Source organism: Phymastichus coffea, unplaced genomic scaffold (assembly GCF_024137745.1).
Source record: "Phymastichus coffea isolate CEN01 unplaced genomic scaffold, Cenicafe_Pcof_1.1 PCOF00007, whole genome shotgun sequence".
NCBI classification, from domain to species: domain Eukaryota; kingdom Metazoa; phylum Arthropoda; class Insecta; order Hymenoptera; family Eulophidae; genus Phymastichus; species Phymastichus coffea.
In genome coordinates this window covers 5818305-5844760 of record NW_026706818.1, presented here as the reverse complement: position 1 = coordinate 5844760, position 26456 = coordinate 5818305, and the positions used below count along the sequence as shown (strand labels likewise).

The window sequence follows — 26456 nt, the reverse complement described above, 5'->3', positions numbered from 1 at the left end:
AGAGAGAGAACGGCATCCACACTATACGACGTACGCGTCTAGCAAGCTAGAGACGCCACCCCCTCTCTGAGGGCCCACACTCAGCCAGCATAAGCATATAGTTTACCAAACACCCTACCGACTTCTACAGCATCCTACCTTAACAACCTCTGTGGGTGGGTGGGTGAAGCGTCCTACTATCGGAGGAGAGCGGGTGGGGGGGGGGGGACTGGCCCCCTCGAAGGGGCCCACTGGCACGCGGGAGGGTTCGAACGAACATCAAATGCAACACTAAGCATGGGGTCTCACCTTATCGCGATTAAAAGGTGTCACTATCGCGACACCTTCATCGGGCGGCCTCTTTGTGTCCCAGAACATACACATATCCCTTATACATTGGCGGCGCGCGCGAGGTGTTAAACCAACATCAAATGCCCCTTAACACTCAGCATGGCGCCCACTGGCACGCGGAAGGTGTCAAAGGTACATCAAATGCCTTTTAGACACTCACCATGGGGTCTGACCATAAATTAAAAGGTGTCACTACCTTCACACCTTCATCGGGCGGCTCCTTTGTGTCCCAGAACATACACGTATCCTTATATATTGGCGGCATCCCTTGTCGGCTCCTTTGTGTCCCAGAACATACATTGCTTATCTACTGTGGTGTCTCTCGCTCGCGGTTTCGCCCTCGACGGCGAAACTCACCACTCACGCACACACTCGTACACACTCAGTTCCGTCAACTATCTCCCCTCGATCCTCGTAGCTGTTCTGTCTTCACGCTCCCAGGAACACTCGGAGCAACGTCAGAAGGTTATGCGGCACGGCTTTGCGATCGGTAGTTATTCTGATATGCGGCTCTCCGTATCGGTAGATAGTCCTGCCCCTTTGGCCAAGCGTGACGATGGCTAATCCCTCACTGGTTCATTTTCAATCGCGCGCGTTCCGCCTCGTCGTGTGCCGAATTCTCTCATTACGTTTTTCGTCTCCCGGTAGGTGCTGCCCCCGCGGGCAGCTACTAGGTTAGGCAATTAGCGCTAATTTGACGTTTACCGTCACAATATATATACAAGGTGTCAAATAAGTAACGGAACAAGGCTGTAGCTTTTTAGGTACATATTATTAGACCAAGGTCAAGGTCATTCCTTTAGTAACTTTCAACGCGGAATCCGATGGTGACCTTGGATTTGACCATGAGATTGACGTTCAAGGTTATTTCAAGGTCAACTTTGTTTTTTTAAATAGGAACCCCTATTTTTGACAACGGCAATCGAAAGAGCGGAAAATTTTACGTCCAAAACGGTATTTTTAAATTTTTTTTCATGGCCTTGAGAAGGTCGATTTAAGGTCAAATGCTTGAAAAACTGCCTAAAAGCGTTTTTTTAATTTTTAACATATCGAAAAATGACCTCTACAAAATTTGTTCAGAACAGAGTGGGCCACCCAATGCACCAAAAACCTTTGACCTTTAACCTCATTTTGAAGGTCATTTCAAGGTCGAAGTGTTTTTTGTAATGGAAACCCCTTTTTTTGACCCCGGATTAGCACATAGCGCGAAATCCGACGTTTGGATAAGGTATTATATTGAGTTTCGATTGATCCACGACGTTCATCGCTAAGGTCATGTGAAATTTAGATCCAATATTATTCGCGAAACATTTACAAAATGTTTCGGGCTAAATTTATTACATTCTACTGAGAGCATGTTAAAGTGACCTTATCTTTGACCTTTGATTGTTTGAATAATAAAGTAACGGGTTATCCAACCCTTAAGTCAAGTTGTTTTAAATGAGGAGCAAGCAGAGATATAGGTACAGTTTTTTTGCCGGATAAGTTTTTTCCACTCACTGCGTTTTGGATGTTTCTTTCTGATTTCGCGCTATATGCGAATCCGGGGTAAAAAATAGGGGTTTCCATTACAAAAAACACTTCGACCTTGAAATGACCTTCAAAATGAGGTTAAAGGTCAAAGGTTTTTGGTGCATTGGGTGGCCCACTCTGTTCTGAACAAATTTTGTAGAGGTCATTTTTCGATATCTTAAAAATTAAAAAAACGCTTTTAGGCAGTTTTTCAAGCATTTGACCTTAAATCGACCTTCTCAAGGCCATGAAAAAAAATTTAAAAATACCGTTTTGGACGTAAAATTTTCCGCTCTTTCGATTGCCGTTGTCAAAAATAGGGGTTCCCATTTAAAAAAACAAAGTTGACCTTGAAATAACCTTGAACGTCAATCTCATGGTCAAATCCAAGGTCACCATCGGATTCCGCGTTGAAAGTTACTAAAGGAATGACCTTGACCTTGGTCTAATAATATGTACCTAAAAAGCTACAGCCTTGTTCCGTTACTTATTTGACACCTTGTATATATATATATATATATATATATATATATATATATATATATATATATATATATATACATGTATATAAAACTATATATATATAGTTATATATATAGTTATTTTAATAAAATGATGCTTTCGGGTCTTTGAAATGTATATAATTAAGTTTTCAATTACTTCTTCTTCCTCTCTAAGGTTCTTTTACGCGCGAACGTCGCAACCTGCATGCCCGGCAGGTTGTTTAGTAGCTGAAGCATTTTGCCTTCCAAATTCCCGCTTAAATAATTAGTAAATAGAGTCGTGGGCAAAATTTCATTGGAAAATCCGACTCTCCCTTTACAAATAGAAACTTTTATTTCAAAGTAGATGTTTTCGTTTTAAATAAAATAAAAATAAAAAATAAAAAAATTATAAAAATATTGCTCAATATATTTTTAATTCTCTCAGAAATATGAACTCGAAGGTTTTCACTTGATTTTAGTGCTCCGCTCTAACTAACTTGCGATCAGATCCGAGTTGTTGGCTTTTCTGAACAGTTTCATTCACTGCAGATAATTTCAAGGTAGCTTCATGAAAAATGTCAAGGTAGCTTCATGAAAATTTCTTTGGGCAAATAATTTCTAGGGTAAGTGTTCGGATGAAACTTGTGTTAAATGTAGTCAGATCACAGACTAGGAAAATGAGCAAAATTTCATTTTTAACTCACACGTGTACCTAAAATCGACCGAAATTTATTGTAACTCACGATGTAGACATCGGTGAGTGGTGTGCATGTATTATCTGAATGGTATAAAAATTTGAATTTTCGTTTCGGGTTTTTTTTATTGCTTTGATGCAAAAGCCTGGAACATTACTATATTAGTCAAGAGAAGAATTATCTGCTCTTAATTTGAGAAATAAAAAGAGATTATGAGTTTGAGTTTAAATGAAATTTTGAGCAATTATTTAATTTGAGTAAAATAAAAGTATTTATTTTTTTTTAGGTTGATTGCCTAAGTGATAAATTTCATTATTGAGTATAATTAATTAATAAGTTATAATAAAAACATATACTATTTAAAAATGTTTCATAATATTCGAACAAATGACTATTAAAATTAACATGGGTGCTTTGAGATAACATTATGAAAAGCACGTGAAAATGAGAAATGAAGTAGAGGTTATTTTTGTTGAGTTTGAATGTGCGTGGGAATGTCAGATCTGACGATTTCATTGAGTTAGAGAAATCCAGGTAGTATATGAGTATTTTATTTCACAGTTACAACTACAACAATCAGCAGGACCATGTCTAATGATTTAGAAACTCAAGTGAATAGAAGTATAAGTAACGAATCTCTGAGTATGTCTATTAATAAAGAAGTTGAGGAACTACAAAAAACTATCGTACGTATTCAAACTCTAGCTAATAACATACTTTTGAATAAGTTAACCAATCATGCAGAAGAGTGAATAATAATTTGTCTGAAGAGAGAATAGTGATGGATAGAAAATTTTAGATTATTTTTTTCAACTTCACACTTTTTTTTATTAATTTTAGATATAAATTATTTAGTTGTATTTTAAAATTCTTTTTCTCATACATGAATTTCGAGTTAACATAAGTAAATAAGTCTAAATTCCCCTACTAACTACCTTCCCCTACTACTAACAAAAATTTAGGCATTTAGGTACCTGCTTTCTCGGTAATAAAAACGTATGGGTGTACTGTTCTTATGAATTCTCTGTTACACCTTACTAGTTTAGTAGTTAGTTAGTTTATTTATATACAACTTATATGTTATATTTGGTTTTCATTTCTTACACTACAATTGTGTCTCGTGTCCAGTTTGTGTAATTGATAATGTATGTGTTTTGTGTGTGCATGTGTGTATGTGTGTGTGTGTGTGTGTGTGTTTTATGTATATGTGTACGTAATCGTATGTAGGTGTGTCTGCAACTCTTGCTTCTGCTTGTCTTTTGCTTCTGTCTGTTCAGCTTTTCTTCCTATTTTTTTGTTGATTAATCTTCTCATCCTCTCTCTCTCCGAGATCTGCCTTTTCCCCTCTTCTTTTTCTCTTTCTTGCTTATTTTCTTTTTGACTTCTTCCTTTGTTACTTTGCCTTTACACCTTTGCCTTTACTTTGCTTTTGCTCTCTTTCTTGCTAATCATTTCATCTGTCTTTCTCCTTATTAGGGCTTTGAAACCTTTTTCTGATTTCCTATTGATCTCTCTGCCTTTCCTTTCCTCAACCTCACTTATTTTCTTTAGTATCTTTTAATTTGTCTTTTTGTTTTCCTTTTTCTTTCTCTTCTTCGTTTCTTCTTCTTTTCCATTTTAGCTCGATCATCCGCGCTATCTTTTCTTTGCTTCCTATTATTATTTTTTCCCAATCTTCTCCATCCTTTTTGCGTTTTTCACAATTTTCTATTATGTGCTTCCAGTTTTCTTCCTCTTTCATACACATTCTGCATCTCTTATTTTCTTCTTTTTCCCAATACCTGCTTCCTGTCGTTTCATTACCTAACCTAAGTCTTTCCCTTATTTGTAGGCCTTTTATTCTTCCCTCTCCTTGAATTTCCTTTAATCTGTACTTTTTCATTTCTTCTTTCAGTTCTTTCTATTCGTTTATGTGTCTTGATTTTTATAGCTTTTCTTCTAGTTCTTTTTCTATTTTTTTCTTTAGCTCTTCTCTTATTTATTCCCAAAACTCTTCTCTCATTTCGTCTCCCTCTTCCCTCTCTCTATATATTTTACTTTTTTCTAGCCTTTCCTCTCTCTCCTACTTCTTACCCTTTTTATCTTTTTCATTTCTTTCCCTTTTCTTTAATTCTCTCCATGCTTCTTTTTTTATTGAGCCATCTCTTCCTTCTCTTATTTTGTTTTTATACCTCATTGCTCTTTCTAATGCTGTTTCTTTCATTTCTTGTCTTCCTGTTTCCTATCGTATTAAGTAACTTGGCGTGTTTCGATCTAATCCCAATACCCACTTTATGTATTTTAGTTGTAATCTCTCTATTTCTTCATATCTCTTCCATCCCCAGATTTCTGCTCCATACATAATCACGCTTTTCGCCAGTGCGTCGAACAGGTTCATCATTAGCTTCCATTTTTCCCTAAATAGTTTTTCTCCTAGACCCCATAGTCCTCCTAGTTCCATATTTATTTTCCTTACTACCTTCTTTATCTGCTTTTTATTTCGGTTATTTCTGCTTATCACATATCCCAAGTAATTGTACTCTTTAACCATCTTTATTTTCTCACCTTCCCATTCGAATTCTTCTTCCTTTCCCCTTCCTCCTCCTCTCCTCCATTTCATCATTTTTAATTTTCCTACATTCAGCTCTAATCCTCTTTCTTCCAGGTACCTTTTTAATTTTTTCAGCATTGCTTTCATTCCACTTTCATTCTTTGCTTTCATCACTATATCATCTGCATATCCTACTATACATATTTTCTTCCTTCCTATCACTAATCCTCCTTCTTGCACCTGTTTGATCTTGACTTCCAGGTCGGCGAAGGCAAGATTGAATAGCGTGGTGCTCAAAGGGCACCCTTGCCTTACGACTTTGTAAGTCTCGAACTCCCCAATTATTTCTTCTCCAACTTTTACCTTACTCCCTGTTTTCTTATATATTTCTTCTAATTTATTCTTTTCCTAATTTATCTACTTAATCTTTCTCTTTCATTGCTTCCCATATTTTCTTCCTCTTTATCCTGTCAAAAGCGGCCTTCATGTTGGCAAAGCATACAAACAGTTTTCCTCCTTTTTCCCTTATTTCCTTCCCCATTATTGTTTTTGTTACATATACTGCGTCCATTGTTCCTCTTTTCTTCCTGAATCCCATCTGCGTATCGCTTAGCATTTCTTTAGCTGCTAGTTCTCTTTCCAGCTTTTTCCTCAGTATTTTCGCATATATTTTATATCCCGTGTTCATCAGCGTTATTTCTCTATAGTTTTCTACTTCTTCTTACCTCCCTTTCTTATATATTGGTACTATTATTCCCTTCCTCCATTCTTCTGGATATCCTTCTCCGTTCCATATTCCGTTTAAGCATTTTGTCATATCTTTTAACAAGCCTTCCGTGCCTTCCATCCACGCTTCATTCGCTATACCATCGTCTCTTGTCACTTTTTTCTTTTTCATTTTTCTTATTACCTATTTTACTTCTCTTACTTTGATCTCTTCACCTTCCTCTCATTCACTGTCGTCGGTTTCTTCCACTTTGCTTTCTTCCTTTTCTTTCTCTCCCAGTTGTCCCTTGAAGTGCTTTAACCATTCTTCTTTTCCTATATTTTCATCTAATCCAATTCTTTTCTTCCTATTGCTATTCATTTTATCCCAGAATTTTCTTCTCGTCTTATCTTTTCTTATTTATACTGCCACTCCTTTCCCCTCAGCTTCTCTCGCTTTTTTTATTTCCTCTCTGTATTCTCTCTTTGTTTCTCTCTTTGTTTCTCGGTATTATTTCTCGGTATTCTATTTCTTATCTCTTTCCATTTTTCTGTTCCCTCTATTGCGTCTACCCATCTCTGATACTCTCCTATACCTTCTTCGCTCCAGTCGTCTATCATTCTTTCTTCCTCTTCTTTTCTTTCTTCTGCTATTTTGTGTCCCAATTCCACTTCTACAGGTAAGTGGTCCGACTTTATCCTCTCTTTTATTTGAACCCTTTCCATTGCCTCATCACCTTCCTTGTTACCTACTACATAGTCTATCGTTGACATTCCTCTCACTCCTATATATGTTATCTCTCCCTCTTCATCTCCTTCTTTTCTCCCATTCGTTATCACTAAGCCCATTTCTCCTAGCCATTTTATCATTTCGTCTCCCTTTGCGTTTAACACTTTATCCTTGACCTTTATTTCTTCTAGGTTTTCTTCTGTCTCCCATTCTCTCCCTTCATTTCGTGTTCTTGCGTTGAAGTCTCCTCCTATAATTATTGTTTTTCCTCTATTCTCCTCTATCTTTTCGCTTAGATATTCATAGTTTTCCTTTTTCTCATGTTGTATATACACCTTTGCTATCATGTATTTTCTTCCTTCAATCTTTATTTCTCCTACTATTACCTCACTTGTCCTTTCTTTCTTCAATTCAACCTTACTCATCCCTTTCCTCTCTCTTATCGCCATTATTCCTCCCCCTATTTCTCTCCCCCTTCTTCCTTCCCTTCTTGAATCTCTCCACTCTATGTTATACCCTTTCAGTTGCTTCTCCACCCCAGTTTTTGCCCCTTGCCTCTTCACCCAGGTTTCGGTTAACCCTATTATATCGAATTCCCTAACATATTCCCAGTCGTCTTCCTCCATGCTCCCAATCCCCGCCACGTTCCAGAATAGTATCTTTACTGCCATTCATCCCTCTCTCTCTCTCTTTTTTCCCTATTGTTTTCTAAACCCTTCTGCCCTTTTTTCTACCATTTTTCCCTCATTCTCGCTCCACCACCATTCTTCTTCTTTTGACTTCAACCCGTTATGCCACATCTTTACCTCTTTACCCCTACTTTTTATTTCTCTCACTTTCCTTCTTACTTTCTCTCTTATCTTTCTCTGCTTCCACGTCCAGTCCTGATCTATAAAAATATTTTTCTGTCCTAGCTTCTTTTTCCTCTTCATGATTCCTTCTTTTTGTTCCCATGAAGCGCATCTAATTTGCCACATATTTTTTCCTTTTTCTCTCCAATCATCCCTCCCCGCTGTCCCTGCTATTTTTCTCAAATTCACTATGTGGATGTACCGAAATACCTGGAATTACTTCAAGAGCTAATAATCTCATCAATTCAGGAAAGAGTTGCTGATGAATTTGACGAGGTTTTGTTCCAGCAAGATGGTGCACCTGCTCATTTCCGAATAATTGTAAGAAACTACCCAAATGAAGTATTCAATAATCGTTGAATAGGTCGAAGGAGCACTATTAAGTGACTAGCCAGATTCTCTAATCTAACTCCACTTGACTTTTTCCTTTGGAGCTACATAAAAAATAAGGTATACATTATTAAACCACGAGATTTAGATATTTTCGACAGAGAATAGTCAATGTATGCACTGACATTAGATCTGATGTAATATGGAGTACAATTGAAAATTTTTATGTCTGTCTAGGAATATGTCAGGATATTGAAGGACAACATTTTGAACACAGATTATAAGTTTTGTCTTAATTGGCTATGGTTATTAACCATTGGCTATGGGTCACTTTCCTGCTTTCACTAGCCGGGTCATAGCCTTGTAATTGGGTTATTGGGTGGTGGTTAGTTTCATGCTCAAACGGAAAATTCGCAATCTAAGATGGCGGATCCAAGATGGCAGATAATATTTATCATGACATTGGTAGTGGTGAAGGTCATGATCAAATTATTTTTACCAAATTATTATTATCAAGGTCATTCTGGACAAAAAAATTAAGTAGATAGGGACAGTGGGAATATCGTTATTTTACCATAAAAATTACCTGACCATGACCTTCAAAGTCATTTCAAGGTCAAGGTCACAGTTATATTTGGACATAAAGTTTTTTGCTCTTTTCAAATCCACAATAAAAAATAAGGGTTGTCGTTTAAAAATGTAACCTTGTCCTTGATTTGATCTTGAATGGCAAGGTTAAGGTCAAATTCAAGCCACGGAAAAATTCTAAATATTTTATAGTGATCATTTTTCAAAAAAATGTATTCCTGAAAAGTTATCCAAGGATTTCCATATTTTTAATTTTCCTGTATATGAGCAATATTGTTTTGATAATTTATATAATACCCAAATTTAATATTAGCTCATCACCACTTAAGCTAGCTTTAGCGTTGTTTTGGACCAGTGTGATTTTCATTGTTCCTTATGCATATGATTTATTCTACAATTTGAAATTATGCGCGTAAGATATATTATTACAGATTCTAACTTCCGTGCTACCCCAAAAATCTATGCTATTAGATGTTGTACTGTTTACTTTAAAATTTGTTAGTATTTACTTTTGAATTTCATGAACAAGTCGACATTATTCATGTTTCAATTCATATATACTAGCGTCTTTGACTAGTCTGTGACTTCTCGAAAGATGGTAGTGTTATCATAACGTATTTTACACTGTAAAAGAGTCACATCTAGTAGAAATGCGTGTACAAAATTTCAAGTCAGTTAGTTGGCTTAGAAATTTTTTACAACCACTTGAATTTAGTTTTTTATTGTGTAAACAAAGTCATAGAAAAATGAGTTTCGTGTGCTTATTAAACATTAATTCCTACGAGAAAAATAAATCAAAGAAACTGAATAAAAGCTAAGGAAATATTATGGAGACTCTGTTCCATCGATCGCTCGGTATGATTCAAAACTGGTTTACTGAATTTCATTATGGCCTTAAGAGCACAAGTGGTCCTGGCCGACCTGACCGTCCAAAAGAGGTGACTACTTAAGACATAATCGATAAAGTTTATAATATTTTACTTGCTGATCGTTGATTGAAAGTGCGTGAGATTAGTTAAGCTCTTAACATTACAGTAGGATGCACATGGAACGTTTTACCTGAATGTTTGGGCATGGAAAAGTTGCTTGCAAAATGAATGCCGCGCTTGCTCACGGCTGATAATAAGAGAGTTCATATGGTTCCTTTGAGCAATATTTAAGCATGTTTCAACGTAATTCAAAAGAGTTTTTGCGATACTACGTTACTGTTGATAAAATGGATTTATTATTATACATCGGAAACGAATAGTTGGTCGGAAATATGGACCGAGCCAGGTGAATCTGCGCCAAAAAAAGCGAAGACAATATGATCAGCTGGAAAAATCATGGCTGAATATTTCTTGGACTAAAGTGGTATAATATTAATCGATTATCTATTACTTTCTATTTTCTCATTTTTAATTCTTCCTTGAAAACGTTGGAGTATTTTACATTAATTTTCGAACTTGTAAATACTGTAATAGAGAATATGCGACCATTCCTGTCTGGGTAGCTCGCGGCCGTCCGCACAAATTATTTATTTGGGGATTCGGGAAGCAGAAGACGTTCCCACGACTGAATAACGCGTCGAGCAGAACCACGTTAAACGCAGAGATTCGAAGTCTGGATGAGGACTGATTCAGCGGCGAATAAACACAACACCGGATTAACACACTAATCCTTTAATCGTCAACAATCGACTACAAGGCGACGATCTCACGCCTATATACTACGAGCGAAACAATAATAAACATAAATGCGAAAGTGAATGGGTAGCTGGTCAGCCTGCCGATTCCCTGTTTAAAACTAAATATTACAATCAATGCCCGACAAACACTTTCCACCGTTATTTCATCAACGGGATAGCCAGCAGATCTGCCGCGCTACCACCCATCAGCTGGTGCCCAAACATGCAAGAGAGAGAAATAAGAGAAAACACGGCACCAACCTCGACCTTTAGCCTCTCCGACGGCTAGAACGCTTCGCTGTGTGATGTTACTGGTGCGCTCCTTCTCGCTAACCGTCTCTCTGGTGTTTGTTGTCGTCGCTGTTTGTTTTCTTACTCGTCTTCTCCGGTGCCGGGTATCCTTCGGGACACGGCTGGGCGCGATCCAGCCACATACTCCAATACTCGTCCGCGCACCGGGCGTGTCTCCGAAAAACGAAATTTTCTGCGATGATACGCAACTAGAGTGCGCTCTCTCTCTCTTTCTCTCTCTCTCTCTTTCTTCCTCTTCGACATTAGCTCGATAGCTCCAGCCGTCAGCTCAGCCTGTAAACAGCACCTCTAAAACAATAGTCCAAGCATGAGTGTGCGTACTACTTGCACACACTCTCAACTTGGCGCGGCGCGCGGATATTTGCGAGAGCCAAACGGACGAAATCGGCCTAGCCGAGATTCTCTGTTACCAATCAAATTATGACATTTTATCAGAAATAAATAACCTTTTTGGAAACCTCTCATGTGATTGCTATTAAATATGGCCAATTCCATCTCAGATCATGCAGAGCTCCCCACACACCTGTCACCAAGCTACTCCAAAGTATTTTTTTATTGTTCTAGGTCAAAAATAAGAGGACCCGTATTTTTCTTTTTTCTCTCAGATGCATAGTTCCGTCAATAATGCAATCGGAAAATGCACTGCTGAAAAGGGAAAATTGAGAAAATTTTTCCAATTAAATTTGGTTTCCTCAATATTTTTTTTATTTTTCGATACAATTAAATAATTTTTATGTCATCTATAGTAGAAACGAAGTTCTTCAAGTCTAATTTATCAAAAATATGAATGTATGCATTTTTCGGGAGAAAATCATGTTTTCGAAAAAGTGCATCTTGGAGAAAAAATTGTGTATCTCAAAAAGGCCATAATTTTTTGCGCTCAAATTTTTTTTATATATTCTTAGTACCAATACCTTCAAATCCATTCGATCAAAATTTGCTGTTTTTTCGTTATATCGCTTAAAAAAATTAAAAAAAAAAGTTTTACATTTTCAAGTCAAACGCGATAAATACATTCAGGAATTCATGTTAGCGACTATCTAAGTGAATTGAGAAGCAAATATTTCTGTATAAGTATGTACTTTATCAATAAAACATTGTTTCATTCGGTCATCTGTGTTTACGTACGTAGTTCATAAACACAGACGATCGAATATATAACCGAATAGAGACCGTGAAATATGTAAAATTTCACCGCTTTTATTTAGAATTCAGCGTTAGTGTATGCTTGACTGTCTCGTTGTCAGCATGTCAGCTATTTATTCTGTAAAGAGAGTGAAGTGCCCAGATTATTTCAATGTTCACAAAAAGAGTGTATATCAGTGTCGAAATGTGATTTTTCAAAAAATTGGTGATTATGCTGACTATTTGCAAATAAATTTCAAAAATACTAATATTGATGCAACTGATCGTGTGTGTAGCAATTGTTATAAACTTATAGTCAATGACTACAAAATAACAGAATTGGATAACTACAATAAACAAGAAATAGATGAACCCGAAGAAATGCAAGTTGAAAGCCCAGATAATGATTTTGTACCAGATACCTCAGTCTGTGTTGACGAATTCAACAATGAAATAATCTGTCAGTTAGAATATCCAGTATCACCTTTACGTAGCAAACGTAATCTCAAAAATACAAATGTTGCAAGATATGTTTTAAAAAAAAAGAGGGAACTTGTCTCATCTTTTTCTGAAGCCACATGTCAAAAATTACAAAAAATATACGATGTGCAAGTTGAAGAGTCAACAAATGAATCAAATAATTTTTCTGCTGAATACAAGATAATTTTTCAAAAGCTTTTGATCACTGTTCGTCTATCTCTGAAAAGATAAGACTTCTAACAATTATAGTACCTGTATTATCAAAGTTTCAAATTATAACGATGTTTCCACAAGTAACTGTCTACATGATAGATAAAGCAAGAAAGCTTGCTTCGAACGGAGGTAACAATTAATAAATCGCTATACAGTGCATAACTTTTTAGTCATTTAATAATTAATTCTGTTTAATTCACGTGAGAGCTTTATTTTATAATCTATTTCTAGGAATTTATTGTGAGCCAGACAAATACAACGGGCATCCAATAGATACAAAAACGAAAGACATAGTTATGGAATATTTTTTAAATGACGACTTTAATTGTTCAAGACAAAGTCCAAATAAATCAGATGTTATCACGGTGATGGAAAATGGTGAAAAAGTAAAAAAAGTAAAGCGCTTCATGACACGAAGCATGAAAGAAGTTTATGTTCTATTGAAAAAAGAGAATCCTGGAATAAAAATCAGTAAATCGAAATTTTATTCCATGCGTCCGAAGTATGTTTTGATAAATCCATTGAATGATGTGTGCTTATGTATATATTGTGCTAATTTTGAACTTCTCCTAATCGCTTTGAAAAATTTCATCGGTCAAAGTAGTGTCGAGCTTTCAACTTTGCGCTCTAAAGTCCTATCTTCTGTTATATGTTCATCAACCACAGAGTTTTGTTATTTTAAAGAATGTGATTCATGTCCTGGTGTTAAGGGTGTGAATTTTGAATTACTGGGGCTTGATAAATTAAACATTGAAAAAAATATAACTTTCGCTGTGTGGAATAACGGCAATTTAGAAACTCGTTCAGTATCTATGACCACATTCATGGAAGAGTTAGCCAATCATACAATCACAATAACTTCTCATTTACGTATCAAAGAGGTACAGCGAATGGAAATCAAAGCTGAGAAAGAAAGGGTGACGTTAAATTATCAACATTTGCTGATGCATATAGATTTTGCTGAGAATTGGTCTGTAATTTTGAAAAATCCAGTTCAAGGGAATCATTGGGTGAATAAACAGATTTCAATTTTCACTGCTGTTTGCTACATAGGCGGAATTACAAAGAGTTATACTGTAATTAGTGAAGACTTAAAACATGATTATTCTCATGCATTGGCAGCAATACAAATAATTCTTGAACATATAACTAGATACACACAAGAAACGTATGGAAATTCGATTGATTCTATAACTTTAGTATCTGATGGCGCTGCAAGTCATTTCAAAAATAGATTCCAGTTAAATGAATTTTTAAATGCAAGTATGAGTAAAAAATGGATATTCTCTGCTACTGGTCATGGAAAGGGTGCTGTAGATGGTATAGGTGGTTTGGTAAAGCATTATGCAACAGTGCATAATTTACGCAGTACTGAATCTGATGCTATTCAAACTGCTAAAAGTTTTGTTGAAAATGTATCAAAATACACAACTTCTATAGAGCTGATTTTGATGGAAACTGCAGAGATAAACAATTTTCGTAGTAGTCAAATGGAGCAAAGACACAAATGCCAGAAATATCAGGGTATTCAACGTTGCCACATGTAGAAATCTGTTGTCTCGAAAGGGAGGAGCGAATGTTTTATAGCTCAAACGGCTGCGCATCCATGGATTGAAGTGAAAAAAGATGAAAAAAAAAAAAGAAAAGTACTCATAAGAAGAAAAACGAAAATGTAAACAAGGGCAAGAAAGTGAAAGTTGTATCTAAAAAAGTGAAGAGAGTTGTAAAAGTAATCAACTCAAACAGAAAAAAATGATCGTGTAATTTTACATTTCTTGCAGACATGATTGAATAAAAGTGAGCTTTTTCTTTGAGTTACATATTATTGTAGTTCAGTTATTAACCTACATAGTCGCTAACATGAATTCCTGAATGTATTTATCGCGTTTGACTTGAAAATGTAAAACTTTTTTTTTAAATTTTTTTAAGCGATATAACGAAAAAACAGCAAATTTTGATCGAATGGATTTGAAGGTATTGGTACTAAGAATATATAAAAAAAATTTGAGCGCAAAAAATTATGGCCTTTTTGAGATACACAATTTTTTCTCCAAGATGCACTTTTTCGAAAACATGCATTTTCTCCCGAAAAATGCATACATTCATATTTTTGATAAATTAGACTTGAAGAACTTCGTTTCTACTATAGATGACATAAAAATTATTTAATTGTATCGAAAAATAAAAAAAATATTGAGGAAACCAAATTTAATTGGAAAAATTTTCTCAATTTTCCCTTTTCAGCAGTGCATTTTCCGATTGCATTATTGACGGAACTATGCATCTGAGAGAAAAAAGAAAAATACGGGTCCTCTTATTTTTGACCTAGAACAATAAAAAAATACTTTGGAGTAGCTTGGTGACAGATGTGTGGGGAGCTCTGTATGATCTGAGATGGAATTGGCCATATGTAACGTCGGGCCGTTTATTAGCCAATTATTTTTTTTTTCCTCATGTACTTTTGTATAGCTTAAATTTTAACTCGGTAAATTAGCAAAGGAGAGCCTTCAGCTGAAGCAGCTGGAGGACACGTGAAAATAGTCGTCCCTTTATCGCGCGCTTTCCGATGTTTACCTCGAACGATCGTAAAGTTTTTTTGAGTAGGTTTAGATAAAGAGTAAAGGAGCCGCGGAATTCCACCTGCATCCTGTTATTCGATTTCACCCAAAAGATTTCCACTTTTAGAAGTCAAAACTTTTGCTATATAAAAAAAAAACCTTAATAACTAATTTTACATAAATGAATCGGGAAAATAACAGCATGATAGGAAAATTTCGCAGCTTCTTGAAATCTCCCACACACTTTTTGATTAGAAACATAGTTGCCGCGCAATCATTGAAAATAACTCAAAGTTTTAAAATTACAAATTAGAAAAATGAGGTAAATAGTCGAAAACAGTTACTTGAACGAATTTGAGCAAATCAGTTATATAGTCCACAATTAAATAATACCCTTTTTTCGTTCCAATTTATTTAAACAACGAAGTGAGTTAATTAATTAAGTTACTAATTGTAAACATGTAGGATCAAAAGATTTTCGCGTAAAATATGTTAAATAATAAGGAACTTGCGTTATTTTTAAGAATTAATTGTAATAATTTTATATAGTAAATAAATTAATAATTATAAGAGAAACTGTAATAAAAATGGTACTTGGAGAGTCATCTAGCGAGATAAGGCCCAAACTCTTGAACGCGCGCCCCCAATTCTCACCGCGCCCCCGAACCAATTAGGGCCCGAAATCCGAAAGAGAAAAGGAGGGAAAATCTCGGTTGGCCAATTAGAATTCACTGGCATTTCCACTCTTCCCAAATTTTGAGGGACTGAAAGAGGGATTTTCCTCCCAACCACCCCCAGGGTTTAAAAGTGCGTGCGTAAGCGAAAATCGCTCTCTCTCACGCTCCTCGCAAGGCTCTAAGTGCATCTCATTGACCAAGTGCGAGGTCCAGATTGACTTCTCCCAGTACCAGTGAATTAAATAAAAGAAAAGTAAGTTGAAACAAAATTTTATTCACTATCTCTCCTTTTCCTCTTCTTGTTAGAGTAGCCGATCGAAACTCGTGAGAAATAGGTCTTCGAAAAAGTATTTCAGCAGGAATTGGGATACTTTTTCAATAAGACAGTCGCGCCGTTAAATAAAAATTAAAATACTTTTTATGTGATAATTCCGGCAAGGTTTGGGATTTTCACATCCAAGTCCCGATTCCATTGGACCCTGGTGTTTGATGGAAGGCTTGTAGTCCAGTTTATTTTTCACTATTTTTACGCGAAACGCGAAGTAGAAAAGCTCTAATTCTCCAATCGCTCGTCCCGACTTAAGCGTACGCACGCAAACCAAATAGAGCGCCTGAGATTACGTCCGCCTCAGACGTACCTGAGATAGTGACCCGGACGTCACAATATATAGATTAACGGGAAATTTAGAAGTATTTAATTGGTTTTGAATGAATTATTTCCTTTTAATTTAAATATTTCGAAAAACCAATAATTAATTTAAATCAGTTAAGTAGGACTTTCATACATACTAATTGAATCTTGATTTTATAATTAACAACAATTAATTAAAAATGGTTTTATTTATTAATCACATGTGGTTTTTTTAAATTAATAGTTGTTGAAGTTACGCCCCAATTCTTAAGCAAAATGTTAACAAATTACATTAATACAAATAAATACAAATTTAGAATATTAGTTGATAACCCGATAATTGTAAGTTTTTCGTTAGCAAGCTATAATTTAAATTTGAATCAAAATTTTATTATCATGTCAATTTATTTTAAGCAAAACTCAAACAATAAAAAAATTATTATAAAATAAATATTAATTTCACAATTTCAATAGACAATGTTAAATTACAACTAATTTCTGTAACCTTTGTAAGAATTAACGTAAGTTTGTATTTTTATATGAGAGCTAATAGTAAGCTTTGCACGCAATTGGAATTGTAATAATTAAACGAAAACCAATAATATTAATAAAACTCAGACTAATTCGATACATGTCACGCCATCCATAGCAAAAATTAAAAATCGGAAAATGTCCGCACATACAAGGCCTTTCCTTAATTTAAAAACGGGCACCCGATTAGAAAACGAATTTTTCTATTCGCCTAGTTGCTAGATGTTATGCAGCTAAATATATAAGAAGCCATTGTTAATCATTTTGCTTCATCTAAAATGAAATGAACTCATTATCAGCTATTTTTTAGAATGAAGATTAAATAAGGCACAAGTCCTGTGGAAAAATATACTCGTATGTTTAACAGCGACTGCAAGCTCATTTGCGAAACATATGCGTCTGTGTGCACGTACGTAGTGCTCACTTTAATGCCGTTGGGTGAGATACTTACTGCTTTCAGAAAAAACGAACTAGAAGGTTCTTCTGAGAAATAAGTTTTTTTCTTTTTACTTAAATCGCCTTTATTACATTCTCCTCACTTTAGTCGAAAATATTGCATAAATGATTAAAAAACTACTATTTTATTTATTGAAACATTCTTAGATCATTTATTTCAGTTTTTTAGATGACCTGGATCGATTGGGTTCAAAAGACTACCAACCAACGGAGCAAGATATTTTGCGCACTAGAGTTAAAACAACAGGAATTGTAGAAGTCCATTTTTCATTCAAAAATTTGAACTTCAAGTGAGTTTTAAACATTTTTAATTTACATGGTAATGGTTATTTTTGAAAATAAAAATAATCTGAAAATTTTAAGCAATTTTTTCACATAAACATTTAATCGAATAAAATGGATGCGTCACTTCTATTCTCGTCAGGTCGTTAAATATTATTACTAAATACTATTGAATTCTGGATGTGTTTGTGCGTGTGCATGTGTGTGTGTGTGCGTGAGCGTGCGTAATCAAATAACACACGGTTTCTAATAAAATCACAGTAAATATTGAGGTAAACCATATTTTATGTCTTTTTAGATCCTATCCAAACCAAATAAAAAATATTTTTAAATAACAGTTAGCATTTTATATGAGCATTTTTATCAAAAATCAACAGAGGCGTGAAAACTCGCACAACTGAGGTAGGTAAACTAGAAAGACCTCAGCTCAAGGGATATCAGCTCACTGAGCTGAGGTCCCCCAAGCTAATGCCCGTGCATTTAGACATTGACACTGTCAACTTACCTTCCCCCTTACTGAGCTGATGCCCGTGCTCCCTCAGCTGATGACCGTGCGTGCTACATTCCACACTTTTAGTTCATTGTCTGTATGTGTGTGTTAAATTTTTAGACATAATAAAGAAAATTTTATTTATTTAATAATCATTTATATCAGCAAATAACATATTGAATTATAATGACGTATCGAAAGAAGGCTTTGTTATAATTAAAAAAAACGTACGGACAGATTGAGGGATTGAACCCGCGTTCTCTAGATCCGCAGGCCAATGCTTTACCACTAGTACCACGTACAGTTCTTATTGTGTATATTAGCTACACGATTGGTATAGGGCCCAAGCGCTAATATATATACTCGTAAATAATAATTATTTATATATATATTTTTTTGCAGTTCAACGTGTATGTAAATGTGTGTATGTCATCTACCGAAGATGGTTTCATAAAAAAAGTCCAAGTACTTGTGAATACCAAAATGAAAAATATGCAACACTTGTTTACTTACTCCTGTTTACTTTCTTTTATTTGTAGCCTTCGTGGTTGTAAACTACTATAAATAGTACAGCATCAGAATCATCGCATCGTTCGTCAACCAGTATTCCAATAAAATGGATCGCTACCCTAAATTAATGTACTTTCGTCTTCCACAAGAAAACCTAGACGAAAAGAACAATCATCGACACGGAAACAAACTATTTCCAAATTTTCGAGCAATACTAATAATTTTCCTGGACAAAAAGGCTATCAGCAGTTCAGTAACAGAAAGAAGGACTAATAATCACACGTACATATGTCATCATTATACATCACCTCAACTATAATAAATATTTTTTTTTAATCTAAATTCTATGTTCTATAAATTTTTTTATTCATAAAAATACAAAATTTATTATAAAGAGATTATCTGCTGCTGCTGCTGCTGTCATAGTCAGAATCAGTGTAGAATTTCGCTTTTTTGGATGATTTTGTGACGGCTAGCCGTAACTTAGTTTTTTATTTAATTATTAAATATGACGAACGGAGTGGGAACCTTCCTGATTTCCCACGATGAAAACGCATTCGAAATATAAACTTTGATAGTGGCCCGAGCCTGCGTACTCAAGCTTACAATCAACGCTCTGTCCTGCTTTGTCCCACACGTATGTGTTGACCGGGGCCTACGATCATCGCGTATACATCGTGAAGTGTTATCACGGTGATAATGGAAGGGGACCATAAAAATGCAATCTATCTTTTTTTTCCCACCGATTTTTAAGAAAATATCCGTAATATTAAATAGATTTTCAACAATTTTGTAAGCTATTATAATGCGCATCTTTTTGTCACCGAATAACCAATAAATAGAACAATAATGTATTTTATAATAAATCGTAAAAGGTTTGGATTTTTCTGAATGTTTATAATAATCACTATGTATCGTTGTAATTAATTAAGTTTAGTACGATTATGTATAAGTAATTATAAACTATAGCGTTACTCTTGCTCTTAAAAGTGGCACTCCGAGAGCCATCTCTGGAGAAAAGGGTCCAAGTTAAAAAGGGACCGCCCTTTCTCTCTCTGAAAATTCACGCCCACAGACCAATAAAGAAATTCTGGATATGATTAGAAAATTTCCCACCAATACAAAATTTGGCCGTTATCGCTTCATGGGCCTGAGGAAAGGGATTTCCACCCAACCACCCACGGCTTATAAAAAGCTCTGTACAAGAATGGAGAGAAAGTTAGAGTAAGTGCGGAGTGAGCACCAGGAAGTCCATAATAAGAAGTGTTTACCAGTGAGTGAGTCCCGGAGGAAGCATCAAAGAAGAAAAGTCACCTAAGTATATTCAGAGCATATAGACAGAGAAAGAGGCCAAAGAGCAGAGAGAACGCAACTTTAATAATAAGTGATTTGATAAAATAAAAGTAAGTAAAATCATAAATCTGGCTATCCTTTTCTTTCTTTAAGTAATCCGCCTTTCTTTTGGAAATTCATTAAGCGTGAGTCTGGTGTGTTCGTAATAACATTTGGTTATTACATTCCGCGTTAGCATACAGTTTTCTCAACGCAACAATATTGCTCGTCCCGGATTATGTGTTACACGATAGCCAAATCAGAGCAACCCTGAGTTTACGCTTACTCCAAGCGTACCTGAGAGTGACCCCGACGTCACAATTTAATAAAAAATAAAAGAACATTTCTGTTTCAATTCAAAAAAATTTTTTTATTGATAAAAATATATCTTATTCTTAAAAATACATGTTAATCTATAAATTAACTACTTAAAACAATCACTATAGAAATACGAGGTGTGTTCAAAAAGTACCCGGAAATATCGTTTTTCCAAAAAAATATTTATTTATTCGTTTACATCAATGTGGTCCCCTTTAAAGTAATCCCCCCAGATATAATACACTTATGCCAGCGTTTTTTCCAATCTTCGAAGCACTCTTGATATTCACTTTTTGGTATGTCCTTGAGCACTCTCAGCGATTCGGCCTTTATTTCTTCAATCGAGGAAAAACGGGGTCAACCCCTTTCATGGGTCTCTTCAACTTTGGGAAAAGAAAAAAGTCACATGGAGCCATATCTGGTGAATATGGAGGTTGGGGCACGACTACGGTATTGTTTTTGGCCAAAAAATTACGAACAAGCAACGACAAGTGAGCAGGTGCGTTATCGTGATGCAAAAGCCATGAATTGTTTTTCCATAAATCGGGGCGTTTTTTTCGGATTGCTTCACGCAAACGTCGCATAACTTCAAGGTAATACTCCTCATTAACCGTATGACCTTGTGATAAGAACTCATGATGCACCATGCCCCTGCAGTCAAAGAAAACTGTAAGCAAAACCTTCACATTTGATCGAACTTGACGTGCTTTTTTCGCTCTTGGTGACGTTGAATGCTTCCAGGTGGACGATTGTACTTTGGTTTCGACATCATAACCGTACACCCATGTATCATCACCAGTTATGACTCTTTCAAGCAATCTTGGATCGTCGTTGACGTCGTTTAACAGCTCCTGAGCGATGTTCATGTTTTGTTGGTCAAAGTTCAGCAGTTTTGGAATGAATTTTGCTGCCACCCGTTTCATGCCCAAAACATTTGAAAAAATGTTATGACATGAGCCAATTGGTATGCCAACTTCATCAGCAACTTCTCTAATTGTGATTCGGCGATCATTCAGAACCATTTTTTCCACTTTTTTCACATTTTCATCGATTGTGGACGTGCTGAATCGACCGGAGCGTTCATCATCTTCAACATCTTCGCGGCCATCTTGGAAACGCTTATACCACTCATAAACACTTGTTTTTTTTCATAGCAGACTCACCATAGGCTTTTTGTAACATTTCACACACTTTGTTACACTTTATTTCATTTTTTACGCAAAATTTAATACAAATTCTTTTAAAAAACGAAAATCGCCGAGCTCATAAAAACACGTCAAACTTTAGCGATTACCGCAGACAAAGTAAACAGTGAATATAGCTGAAAATTTTATCATACTTCAGGGGCATGTATACCAACACAATAAAATTTTGACAATCCGACTCTCCAGACCCGCGAAATTAAAAAATTCCGGGTAGTTTTTGAACACACCTCGTACTTCAACGACTGGATCGCTCTCTTCCCAATCCATGCAACAACCATCTGCGTAAAACGTCTTCATTAATTTAACGTTCTGTTATGCACATATCGTTATGTACGTATTTGCGTTATGACTAGGGCACACGGTAACTGATTTTACTTCTTCGAAAGGTAAATAACCTTAATCATTTAAGTCGAAAACTTTGAAGCCGTATCGTTTTATCCACTCTTTTTTGAGATCTCCGGAAATGAAAATTTTTGTGGCATCTTTGAATGTATCTGTGATGATGAATTTATGCTCTCCGTATTTATGATCGCCATAGTTCCATGTTAATCGATAAAAGTAGAGCTATAACCAGAGATTTTGTCGCTGATATTTTTCCGTTATTCTTAGCCATGGAAAGGAAGGTTTGAACAAGCGTACGAGGGATTCGTCCTTGTAGTTAAGAGGAAGTATCACTAACTCTGTCACAGCATAAGTTTTACCAGGCATCATGAAGCCTTACATATCTACTACGTACTACATTGTAATTGAAAGCTACTACTGAAATGCTTAAGGAAAGAATCAATTCTTTAATAACCCTTCCCCCTCCTAAATAAGTTTTTTCACAACTTCGTTTACGGATTATACTGAACGATGCGATTGTGTAGAATAGGACAATATGTTGTAGTTCCTTCAAGAATATTTTCTCTGGTTTCTCTCTTGCTTGAACATCCTTGTCGATCTTCTTTGTTTGACAAACTGTATTTACATCGGTACTCGATCTTATGAGAATTAATTCATGTTTCATATTCACTAACACTTTACGATAGTCCTCAGCGAATCCAAGTATGAAGCTCAGAGTAATCAAAATATTACAGTCATATTTCGCAATAGTTATTTTATGGTCTTCCTGTTCTATATTTATCTATCTGGCATTTTCGGCAGTAAAAGTTTGACATGGAATGAGAGATAACTAGTTCTTCATAGCTGTTGTGAGATCAACATTCTTATATTTATCTATTTCTATAGAGTTCAGCTTATACCTAATTCCCTCAAACATGCGACAAATGGCATTATTAACAAAATTAGCGTTCGTTATTTTTACTACATAATCCTCCACAAATATGTAACGAGAAGCGAGATAGTAAAAGACGCAAATCTTAATGTTGAATTAATATACGAATCTTGTCACTATTTTTAAACGATGAATTGGTATAAGGTAATGAGCTAAAGATTCATCAAAGATGGCAGGTGACTCTATTTCCAGAATGTCCTCCATTATTTCCTTAAAAGCAGCAAAAAAAATTAGGCAATTTATTTTCCATCAGAAATTACTCTTAACCCAACACTTTCTAGGAACTTTATGCTTTACGTGTTAAAGCTTTCGCTTTCCAATGACGATTGATGACTGGAGTTCGCCGTAACGTAATCAATTTGAGTAGACGACTGATAGTGGGCTTGCATTTTTCAGTGCTTATATAGCCCCTACCACTCTTTGAATTGTAAATAATTCCCATTATACCCTTTCGAGGTGTATTCTGATGGTTATGACTTCACCGCGAAATTTAATTTGATTTCCGTCTTGTTGGATGATGCCTATTTCTAAATAATATACAGACTTTTTCGTAATTGGAAGATAAATCACGAGAAAGGAAATTTCAATCATTTTATATCCAGGCGGTACTGCTGGAAGAAATTCGTGAATATTATGATCAGTGTTTCCGTTCAAGTAAGCGCAAGCGGTTATGTTACACTGGATTCTCACAGCATTTACCTTCAGAATACTGACGGGAAGATCGGAGTTGTGAGAATCGTTTGCTTCTAATATATGTTGTGAGAAATCCAACAATCGTCCAATTGAATTCTGAGGACGAAAATCGACAGTATCAGAACACTTGATTGTATAATGCAAGGTATTGTTGTTTAGTTTCAAATTTAATGTTATATTATTATTATTATCAGTACCGAGACACTGCACAGCTCTATAAAGAAATTTATCAATGTCATCGATCTCGAGGGTCCCGACAGCTATATTGATAACTTGATTTGCGATGTAGAATTTATTGTTATGTACGTCATTATTAGGTATTGAGTTGAACGTTAGGGACTGGACTAAGCTCAACTTGTAATGTTCATGCTGTAATAGTTCAATTGATGGGAAATAGTGCGCTTCCGACAGTGAAGAATTACTTGAGAGAGTCAGAGTTAACGAATCCTCCATGACTGTCCCAACATGACTACCAATATTTTCACATTGGCTTTATTTCTATACCCTCGTACAAAAACTGTAAACAAAGATAACCGCATACGTAAGTATTTTGATATCTTTTCGTATTATATTTGATCTCGATATCACCAATATACATCATTAAATCAATAGGTGGCCTAAGATCTTCAAAGTTATCAAAGTATGTGACGTTTTTACCGATTGTCCGATAAGCCACCCAGTGCGTCCCTGTTCCTTCGACGTCATCAAGATGGACTACAGCTAATTTGTTCAAGCAACCAAAGTATCATGGATATTTACTGCCAAATAGCATCAGAGCTATCTTTTTGGTCCGTCCAACTATGGTAAGACCAACACTCTTTTGGCGCTTATCGATCATCCCAATGGTGTTAGATTCGAAAATATTTATGTGTTCTCGAAATCTCTTAATCAGCCAAAGTATAAAATATCGGAAGAGATGTTAAAACCCATAGAAGGAGTAAAGTATTTTCCATTCAAGGAGTACGAATCCGTAATTCATCTCGGGCATACACTACCTAATTCGATTATGATATTCAACGACATCGCCTGTGAGAATCAGAACAATGTACGTGATTTCTTTTGTATGGGCAGACATAGGAGCGTCGACTGTTTCTATCTCTCGCAAACGTACGCACCTATTCCTAAACATCTCACGAGATGTTTAGGATAACGTCAATTTATTGGAGGTTTTTCGACAAGACGAAGCAAATATGAAACATATATATGACGATCATGTGAATTCTGATATGACTTACAATCAATTTAAAGAACTTTGTGCAAATGCTGATTGAATGATAAATATGGATATTTAGTAATCGACAAAGATAGAGCTATAAACTGTGGAAGATATCGAAAGGGTTTTGATTGTTTTGTTAGAAAATATATCACAATAGTAATGCAGCCTCTCGATAATCGTTGAAGCGTCAACATGGCTGATTATCAACCGGAAAAACATGTACTTTTTCAGCTACTAAAAATACAAAACGTAATAACACAAAAATATAGTTTATTGAAACATACCCAAGATTATACTGACGAACTTCTGAATACGACATTCAAAGCAATATTCGATCTTCTTGAAGCCATAACAAGCAAAGTGGATTTAATAAATGTGAAGGAAAATCTTCCCGACGCGTTTATTACAGTTGAAAAGCCGAAATTTCTTAAAAAAATCAAAATATGAACTCAATTATTCTGCTGATAGCGTCGATAAACATGATACCGCTTAGTCTAGTGGCGAAGATAGTGAGGCTATACCGGTACGCATAATACTACATAGATTTATAACAGTTTATCCGAGCTGATCGAGGATGAGCATTTAGCTGGCGATAAGTACACGAATGCATTAGATAAAAGTAATTATAATTTTGTGGACTAGATTTATGGAGTACGTAATGAACGTAAGAATGAAATGGGTCATACACGCTTGCTAAATCTACGGTGATTTTTGACAAAAATCAAAGCAACCTAATCAAAGTTTATTTAAATTACTTAAATTTAATCAAAGTTTAATTAAATTACTGAAATTTAATTAAATATTACTTAAATTTAATCAATTTGAATAATTTCAAGAGCTATGAAGAATTCTGTGACAGGGCTGATAGCGATGTTCGCTAACCCTGTGCTCGGCACTCTCCTCGCACGGATGTAGCGGCCGAGCGTGGTTATGGTTGACAAAGCATTCACGCGCTCGTGTCGTTGCAGGGCCTAAAGAGGGAAGAGTGCGGCTGGTGGAGAAGACGGCGCGAGAAGAAGCGAGAGCGCGAAGAGCGTGAGAGAGAGCGAAAGAGGAAGAGGAATAAGCGAGAACGCGGAAAGCGCGGCTCGCGCCGCGAGAATTAGGAGAGCGGGGAAGATTAAGGACAGTTGAAGAGAGACCGTACGTTAATCAGATCACGCCACGAAGTAAGGGTGAACGGCGCGCCAAGGGAGAGAAAACCCAGGACGAGAGAGAGTCTTTGTGTGGCAAGTCTCCGGCTGCTGTTTGAGCAGCCCCACAGCGATCACCATCAGACGATCGAGGAACCGATCTCGACCGCCAGCTGCCAACCAGCCGCCACCGGTGATCCGACTATCTTCACTGCCAGCTAGACTGCGATTCCGCCGACGCCGGCTCTCCACCAGCGAGCCGCGGGAGGGGCTACCCGGTGGGTTTGTTTCTGCTCTATTTCGCGGATCTCTCTCTCACGTACCAGTTCTCGCCCGGTGCAACGCTTCGAATTGAATTGTTGCGTTTGATAGTCGAGCGACTACGTTCCTATTCGCCGCCTGCTGTCGCATTCTTTGGATTGAGCGAACGCACTCACCATTGTAATTTGTAAGAATCCGTAAATGTAATTTTCCGATGGCGTAAATACAGGGATCGCCTCTTTGTATTTATTCCGACTTCTTCCATTCACCTTTCCCGTCGTCGCGGTAGATTCGTACGCGTGGAAGTCAGCGCCGGCTTCCTTCACCGAAGTAGGACC

At 36.1% G+C, this 26456-nt stretch overlaps 1 protein-coding gene across 9 annotated transcripts in view; it reads left to right on the top strand.

Moving 5' to 3' along the window:
• The window catches only part of LOC131668951 (guanine nucleotide-binding protein G(o) subunit alpha), an 853882-nt gene that overhangs the window by 477145 nt on the left and 350281 nt on the right, over positions 1–26456 (top strand). For all 9 annotated transcript variants that reach the window (XR_009302331.1, XM_058943493.1, XM_058943510.1 and 6 more), the window contains one exon: positions 17567–17695. Coding sequence is in view for 8 of the 9 variants with exons in the window: in XM_058943493.1 (XP_058799476.1) it covers positions 17567–17695 (129 nt within the window). In the remaining variant the exon portion in view is untranslated. The remainder of the gene's footprint in view (positions 1–17566; positions 17696–26456) is intronic.